Genomic DNA, 8,829 nt, shown 5'->3' with positions numbered 1-8,829 from the left:
CTGAATCACAACAGCTTCCCACAGCAACCAGCAGGAAAAATAAACCCAACGAGGGGAAGCGGCTGGATCCAGCCGTTCTGCCCGAGTCACGGAACAGCATCGCCAGACATTTATTGTGCTGACAGCAGAGATCCGCCAACGGCTCCGAGCGCGGCCCCGCCGAACACACGCAGCCGTACGGCGGGACAACAGCCCGCCCCAAGATAACGGCTGTGCGCTTCCAGCAGGGGCCGGGCTTAAGAATCAGCCCAGGAGGAGCCGGGACGGCGGGGCCGTGCGCCCCCAGCTCCGCTCCCCGGACACACGGGCAGCTCCGTCAGCGCCGCGTTGCTCACGGAGCGGCCCCGCTGCGCACGGCCGGACCCCGCGCCCCTTCCCGCGCTCCGCCCCCGCCCCCTCCCGCCGCCCCTGATTGGTGCAGAGCTCCGGGGGGCGTGGCCTCCCAGGGGCGGGGTGTTCCGGCCCCGCCCCCTCCCGCCCGTGACACGCAGCGCCGGCCGCGAAGCGCCGCTTTAATTGAGGCCGGGATGGGGCGCGTCGCGTAGCGCTCAGCGGGGCCGCTGCGCTCCGGGCCGCGGGCAGCGCGTACACGCGGCCGCGAGGAGCCCGGCACGGCGGAAGGGAGAGGGGGGAGGGGCTGCTTTCCAGCCCCATGAAAACGCAGGTCTGGGGGAGCTCCCCGCGGGCGCCCATGGCTGCGGCGATGCCGTGCAAGAGCGCCGAGTGGCTGCAGGAGGAGCTGGAGTCGGGCGGCGGCCGGTCGCTGTTGCTGCTGGACTGCCGCTCGCACGAGCTGTTCGAGAGCTCGCACATCGAGACGGCCATCAACCTGGCCATCCCCGGCCTGATGCTCCGCCGCCTCAAGAAGGGCAACCTGCCCATCCGCTCCATTATTCCTAACCACGAGGACAAGGAGCGCTTCGTCAAGCGCTGCAAGGCCGACACCGTGCTGCTCTACGACGAGGCCACCGCCGACTGGCAGGACGCCGGGGCCGCCGGCTCCGTGCTGGGGCTGCTGCTCCAGAAGCTGCGCGACGACGGCTGCAAAGCCTACTACCTGAAAGGTGAGCTCCCCGCCGACGGGTCTCGTCCCTTCTCCCCTCCCCGCTTCCATCTTCCGCACAAAATGGTGGGAATTGGGATCGCCCCCGCTCCCTTCTGCCCCTCTCCATCCCCCGGCAGCGGCCGCAGCCTCCGTGCCCGCCCCGCCGCGCTGTCCTCGGCCGACCCCGGCTGTGCCACCGCCGCCCTGGGGTGCCCCTCCTCTCCAGAAATGGCCTCCCAGACCCTTCTTCCCCAAAAAAGCCTTCCTCCCTCCTCCCCCCCCACCCCCCCCCCTCGGAAACGGCAGATTGGTTGGGAGGGGGCTGCCCGTCCCCGGCAGGGCGCTGGAGAAGCGAGAGGTCTCCGGGTACTGTACACGTGCCCTTCGCGGTGGCTGGGGGTGGGGGGCCGTGTCGTAGCGCCCCCCGGCCTTCACAGCTGGCGCCGGTCCCGCTCCTCTCCGGTCGCTGGGAGGCGGCGTTGAGAAAGAAATAACAGCTGGGGGGAGGCCGCTGTCGGCACATCTTTCACAACGCCGCTTCTTCTCGGGAGCCCGCAGTTCGGGGAGCGGGGGAAGCAACGATACGGGCAGAGAAAGTGGGTGTTTGTAAGAGGAGCCCGCCCTTCCGAAGTGACCGGAGGTGTCCGAGAATCTAGCCCCAAGTGAGGGGCCCCTTCCCCCCTCCTCCTCCAGAGCCGTTCTTCTGCTGCCCGTCTGTGCGGGTGGGTGCTGCCCGTCCCGTCCCGGTGCGCTCTGCCGGTTGTTCTGCCTTGCCCGCCGTCCTTGAGCCCGTCGCTTCCAGTCTGCAGGAGCAGCGGGCAGTGCTGAAGTTGTTCTGAGCGCTCCCCGACGGGCACGAGGGGCTGAGCGGCCCCTCTCTCTCTTTTTTTTTTTCTTTTTCCCGGGAAACTGAGAGCTGTTTCAAATTAAAATTCCAAAATGGCTTCTCGGTGCTGCCGGCCGCGGGAGGAGGAGGAGGGCGAGGGCTTGTTGGTGAATGGATGCGGCAGGAGCTGCCTGTCCTGCTCTCACCCTGAACCCACTGCTAACAAAGTTTCCAGGAGGCCTTTCTAATTAAACCATTTGTCAGTGTCGGCTGCTGATGGCTCCGAGACAGTTTAGTGCTTCCTGGAGGGAGGCAGGTTGGTAGGGGGTTTTTGCTTCTCACTGTCTTTTTCCCCATGCTGTTGAGATGGAGAAAGGCCTTGGGCATGAAGGGTTTCATCCCTCCTCAGCCCTGCTTTGGATTAGGTGAAGGGTGACCCTGTTCTACTGTCCTGTCACAAAATGAGTTTGTAGTGATAAGTTAGAGGTGAGACTGGCTCTTTCAGGACATACAGCCTTTTTCCTTTCTTGACGTTGAGTTATTGTATGGGTTCTTATGGCCTGGATATTTGTTTGTTGTTCTTAGTTAGCCTTTTCAGACTCAGATACTTCTGTGCTTTTCTGCCCAGGTGGTATAATAGCTCCTGCCTAGACTGCCCCAACCTGGCATCTCGTGGAGCTAAATGCAAAAAGGTTGTCTCTTGCCATTTGTTTTGGTTTTCAGTGTTTGTTTCTTCCCATGCAATTGAGATTTGGTTGATATTTATCAGACTCAGTAAGAAACTCTCTTTGCTTGGGACTTGTATGCTCAGTAAGAGTGTGGGGGAAGCCTTCCCTTGGGTGCTTTTTGGGCGTTTGAAGGCATGTGTGTTCAGGTGGAAGAACATCCTTTGCGGAAGAGTAAAACATGTTTCTCTCTGCTTTTTCCCTTTCCCAGGTGGCTTTAACAAGTTTCAAACTGAATATTCAGAGCACTGCGAGACAAACCTTGACAGCTCCTCACCCAACAACTCTCCCCCGGCATCTGTCCTCGGCCTGGGAGGGCTGCGGATAAGCTCTGACTGCTCGGATGGTGAATCCGACCGGGAACCCAGCAGCGCAACAGAGTCAGATGGGAGCCCCATTCCCAGCAATCAGCCTGCCTTTCCAGTCCAGATCCTTCCATACCTCTATCTGGGCTGTGCCAAAGATTCCACCAACTTGGACATCCTGGGCAAATATGGCATTAAATACATCCTGAATGTGACTCCCAACCTGCCAAACATGTTTGAGCACGACGGAGAGTTCAAGTACAAGCAGATCCCCATCTCAGATCATTGGAGCCAGAACCTCTCTCAGTTCTTTCCTGAGGCCATTGCTTTTATTGGTAGGTAGCTGGCAGAATGTCTCTTCTCATGCTCACCACTTGGGAATGTGGGAAGCAGCTTCCCAGTGCTGTGGCCAGTCTCTGGCCTTACCTCTCCGGGACATGACATTGTTGATAGCTTAGCAGCTGGATGGCTCACTGCTGGGGTGATGCCTTTGGTGCACGTTTGCTGGAATGGATTCAGGGAGTCTTCCCCATCTGGAACTCCAACACTCCAGCCAGGTCTCCTGTGAGCAGTGCTGGGGAAGCAGCCCTGCTGCTTCTTGCTCTTCAGTGGGGGTTTGCTATAGTGTGAAATCACTGAGTTGAGGCAACGTGGAGCTCTGGGCACCAGCTTTGCTTGCAGGAAGGAGTGCTGCTGGGAGCTCTGTTATTGTGAGTGGTGCCAGCAATTTCTTGAATGTGCTTAGAGTCTTAGGGTGAGGAGAGCAGGGTTCTCAGTAGAAGACTTGCTAGTCTAGTTGTGATCCTGTTGGAAGACTCCCTAGTGTAACTAACTCCTTTTATGGTTACTTTTCCTAAGGTAAGTGTCAACACAATGAGTGATTATAATTATACTCCAGAGTTCTGCTGGAAAAAGTGCTGTGCTGTGCAAGACAACCTCTGAGGCAGCCTGGGCTGGGTGTTGAGATGGGCACAAGGGTGGATGCCTTTTCCCTAGCACTGTCTTTGAAAATTATTTCTTTTTCTTGTGGAAAAGTTGGGCTGAAAGTAGATGCTCACTTCCATTGAGAGCTGCATGGTGTGTTGGGTTGGTTATCAGCCTCATCAGTCCTGACTTACTTGGGAAATTGACACAGATCATCATTAGCACTATTAAAAGCTTGATGGCTTCTTATTTGGTTGAAAGTATAGTGGGGGTAGGTATGGGCAAGGGGCACCTTTGCCTGTGTCAGGGATCTGTCTGATGATCTGTCTGTACTTCCCATGCAGAACCCATTATTAAACTTCTTGGGTGGCTCACAGGGTCCCTGCTGGCATGTGGCTTCTGGGAGCTGTCTGCTCCGGTCAGGCAGTGTCCCTGTGAACACAGTGCTCATGCTTTCCATTTAATAGAAGGAAATGAAGGATTACCTCACTCTAAAAATTGAACACCAAGAAATGCAGCACAAGTCAGATGAAAAGCAAAAATGTCTTGGAAGAACATGGAGTAGGGAGAGAGTGGCAGGAGGGCTGGATGTGCTGGGGGGTGATTGCTCACAGCACTGGAAATCCCTGCCTGGTTTTAGAGGCTGGGACAGGGTCCTGTTGTGGCTTGGGTATGGATTTCACTTTGCCTGCAGCTTCTTTGCATTCCCCCACGTTGATGGTGCCAGAGTGTCTCTACAGCTGGCTTTGCCTGGGGACCCTTTCTCTTGCCGCCTTCTCCCTCCCTGCCAAACTCTGTCAAGCAACAGATTGCGAATATAGCTGCCCAGAAGTAAGTGAAGCTGTGTACTTGTATGCACTCAGTATGCTCAGCGGTGTGTCCCTCTTTTAGCACCAAGATGTCAATTCATAAAGGGGTCATGCTGTTCTGGCTCTGAGAGAGACAATGAGTATGTGTGTGCTTTTCAATCAGTGGCCAAGAAGGGTAAATGTTGTTTCTGCTCTCTTGCAATTTTTTGGTACAGCCTGCATTCCTACTCCCTGCTGCCATTCGTTCTGAGAATCGTCTCCAACACAAGCATTTGTTTGTAGTGAAGTGTACTTCTTTCAGTCCTAAAAAGGATTGCACAATAAGGGAAGTTCCTGCACTGCAGGCTTGGCTTCACTTGTCTTTGACTGCATTCAAATAACTTTGTAGTGGAAGGATGAAAATAGCAAAGGAGAGTTGTTCGCATGGTGCTGGGCCATGCTTCCATGTTGTGTGCGGCTAGATGTTGCTTTGGTGGTGGTTGTGCTATGCCCAGCATCTCCCTGCTGTCTGCCTTTAGAGGGTACTGATGCTCTCTGGGAAAGGGATGTGTGCCAAGCTTGATCAGCCCTCCTTCAGTGTCTGAGATGCGTGGTCTTGCTGTGTCAAGTGGGACCATGTCATGTTGCTGCATAGTGGGAATCTCCCAGTAGTTCTTTCAGAAGGGATGAGGTGTCAAAGGGATGTAAGATGGTGTCAGTGGGAGCAGAGGATCCAGTTCTGGCAGTCATCCTGGTCCTTTGAGTATGCAGCTGTCACCTGGCCCTGCTCCAAAGCTTTGCTTTCTTGGTGTGGAATAATACACTTCCCCTTGTCTTGTTTCAGATGAGGCCCGTTCCAAGAAGTGTGGGATCCTTGTTCACTGCCTTGCTGGCATCAGCCGGTCTGTAACAGTCACCGTCGCCTACTTGATGCAAAAACTCAACTTGTCCCTTAATGATGCCTATGACTTTGTGAAAAGGAAAAAATCCAACATCTCCCCAAACTTTAACTTCATGGGCCAACTGCTGGACTTTGAGAGGACTCTGGGACTTAACAGCCCATGTGACAACCGCTCACCCAGTGAACAGCTCTACTTTACCACCCCCACCAACCACAACCTGTTTCAGCTGAACACGCTGGAGTCCACATGAAGAAGACGCCATCTGGTTGGAAACTTGGGCATCAAATTGCTTCTCTTGAGCATTTCAACTCTTACAAAAATCTGTCTTGCCAGCCAGCTCTGGGAGGACTAGCTTCTCTGGGCAGATGTGTCACGTTGCTGCTTTAAGAAGGCTAATGCTGTTCATTAGTATCCCAATGAAAGTGGTTTGAATAGGTAGCCTTTTTACAGGGCGTATCTAACATGGGCGATGTTAAAGCATTTTGAATGCAGCTGTTACCAGCAATAACTCATTTCCTGGGTATATTGGGACCGTCAGAGCACGCACGTGTGAAGAGCTACCAGGGGTTGGCTTGCTGTGGAAAGTGAGGAGATTTATGCACTTGGAAACCTTGAACAAAAAGTGTTGGGCCAAGACTGTTTTAAAATCCAAGTTTACTTTTTAGATTTAAAGGAAAAAAAAAGTAGATCTTACTCAAGCTTTGGGTTCAAACTCTTTTTAAATATGTAAGTTCCTGACTGTTTGTACAGACGAGGTTGCAAAACCAGTATTTTATTCTGTTTCTTGTCTGATCATTTATTATTTTTTTAATCAAATGTTTATATTGACCAAATGCATTTTGCACACTTTGTGAAGCCTTGGTATGTCCTGGCATATTACTGGGTACTCCATAGAGAGATACGTGCTGCTGCTGCTGTTGTTGTTAGCATCTGGTAGGAAGCTTTGTGATGTGTGGAAGGCCAATTGGGCTTAAGCGCAACCCCTTCACCACTCCTGCATTCGCAATCACAATCTCTGCACTGATTCAGCCAAGGTGACTAAGCTGCAAGCTTGTTTTAATGCTACCCCTGCCAAAACACTGCTATTGCCCAGAAGGAAAACTTTGTAGCCACCAGAGTTGGTAGAAGCATGTCTGAGCCCAGCTTTGTTTTCTGCTGTCTGTTGACTGGTTTAAAGTCATCCAGCTGGCCTGAAGTCATTCCAGCTTTTTGAGAACAGAAAGGAGGTGTGATGTTGGCATTCCTGGTGCATGGTCGAGTCTTTTCCACGTGTGCACATGTCTGGGGAGTTGGATGACATGGCACGAGCCTAGAGCAGAGCGGGGGTTGCACAGCAGAATGGGACTGAATTGGCACACGCTGAGTGTGCAAGAGGAGTGGAGAGATGTGGAAGTGAAGTGATGACAAGAGTGTTGTAACAGAATTTTTTATATATATATATATATATATATATGAGTATATATATAATAACTGGCAAATTCTGAGATGACTGGAGCTTTCAACAGAGGTTCTGATTTTTATTTTTTCTTCCTCTTTCAAATAACTTTATGCTGTGCCTTCTATTCTGAGAAGACTTGTTTATATTTTTGGCTAGTGTTTGGCAAACACCTTATACCGAGCCGGGAGGGGGAGGAAGTGGTAATAATCTCTGGGAGGAGAGCAGAATGGATTTGGAGATTTCTTTATTGGCTGCAATGTAGTCCTTCCTTTCTCCCCCCTTCCCTGGCCACTCTGGGAAGGCCACTCTTCCCTGGCTTTAACTCTCATGTAACTGAAGAAAAAAAAAAAAAAAAAAAAAAAAAGCCACGGATTTTTTTCTAAGTATCCAATTTTTTTGTACATTTTTCAAGAAAAATAAAAATTAAAAAAAAAAAACAACAAAAAACAAAACCTCCGTCTGGAGGAATGTTTGATGCTGTCACATCCTGAAAAAGTTCTTTTTGTTAAAGGTGTTACCAGAATGTTGGAATGAGCTTCTTTTCTTGTTTTCTGGTTGTTTTTTGTTTGCCTGTTCATTAGGTTTTGTTAGTAACAACGTTGGGGTCATGGGTCAGTAGGAGAGAGCATGAATGTGAGTATGGTTGTGAGTGAGCAAACTGAGAATATCTGAATTTCATCTTACCTCATCGAGGAATTTACTTTTTCAGGGATTTTTTGACAGTGCATCTGTATTGTGTTACAGCTAAGCTGGTTTGTAAAGGCTTCCTTGTGCTGTTAGTTGTCTTTTTTCTTTAAAAGAAAAAAAAAAAAAAGAATCTTCTGATTAGTACAAATGGAGCTTGTTAGTGAGGAATGGTTCTGCCTTGTGAGTTATGAAGGAAAACTAGTGACCCCATATATACTGATCCAATATTGGGACTTTGTTTATATTACAAATAAATATTATTTTTTCTTTAAAATTGATGTTTGTCAGATGCTTGTCTAGCCTCTGTCCATATAAGGGCATGCTGTTCTCCTATCCCTGTTTTTTAGTGGTTGATTAGTTTTCTTCTGTGACCGTGAAGAGCATTTGCTGGGAGATGTTCAAGTGTGGAGTTTGGTTTCATGCACAGTTTAATTTTTGAGAACTGTGGTAAAATGGAGAGGGGTACATGGGAGGATGAGGTGAGGGAGGGGGGTACTGGATAAAGCAGGGAACAAAGAACAGCTTGAGAATGGGACTGGCCTTGACCCCAACCATTTCTCTGTGCCAAAAATAAATAGATAAAGAATTTTGCTGTTAAGCATGGCCTGTGAAGGTATAGCAAAGCTTTGCTCACAACTGCTGTAGTAAAAGATTTTCTTTTTGTAGGAGAGCAAATAGTTGTTGCCTTGCAGGCAACTGGTGACTTGGTCCTGTGGCTCTGTTCACAACAGAGCAGGACTTACTGTCCTGAATGTTGGCAGAGCCATCTTATTTTTTCCTGAGTGCTGGTGCAAGTGGGCTATTAAGAATGGTTTAGGAAATGCTTGCCATTTGCAGCTCACCTGGAAACAGACAGGCAAGAACTGAATGCTGAGTCCATTGTCCTAGCTCAGGACAAAAGAGTATATGTATAAATTTTTTTCCTTTCCATCATTCCTTTTTCTGATCCAAACAGCAAGAAATAAAATTACTATCTATTTAATTGTTCGATTCCTCGGCTTTGTGGGTATTTGTTCTTCTAATGCTGGAGTCTGAGCACAAAAGATCTCTAGTTTTATTCCATAAGGAGCTTGGGCCATTGCAGAAGCTTAGGGAGTGGAGTGTGCACAGTGAGAATTTTTTTACTTCTTGACTGCGTGGTGGGAATCTATATATTGATTAGAATCTTGTTTGTGTCTCCGAAAATGAA

The 8,829-nt window shown here is 50.3% G+C and overlaps 1 protein-coding gene across 2 annotated transcripts; it reads left to right on the top strand.

The window, feature by feature from the left end:
* Positions 1-500: 500 nt before the first annotated feature.
* Positions 501-7,914, top strand: DUSP7 (dual specificity phosphatase 7). 2 transcript variants are annotated; one of them, XM_015874465.3, is made up of 3 exons: positions 501-1,064; positions 2,808-3,236; positions 5,458-7,914. In XM_015874465.3, exons 1-3 carry the CDS (start codon positions 653-655, stop codon positions 5,763-5,765), a joined length of 1,149 nt encoding a protein of 382 aa, XP_015729951.1. In that variant the 5' UTR covers positions 501-652; the 3' UTR covers positions 5,766-7,914. The 2 variants fall into 2 exon arrangements, with proteins under 2 accessions (XP_015729951.1, XP_085372746.1); XM_085516620.1 differs by lacking the exon at positions 501-1,064 and adding an exon at positions 1,791-2,187.
* The last annotated feature ends 915 nt before the right edge of the window (positions 7,915-8,829 follow it).

The sequence above is a fragment of the Coturnix japonica genome, chromosome 15, assembly GCF_054131305.1.
Source record: "Coturnix japonica strain WE chromosome 15, WE-NBRP24, whole genome shotgun sequence".
NCBI lineage: Eukaryota > Metazoa > Chordata > Aves > Galliformes > Phasianidae > Coturnix > Coturnix japonica.
This window is presented reverse-complemented; position numbering and strand designations above follow the sequence as displayed.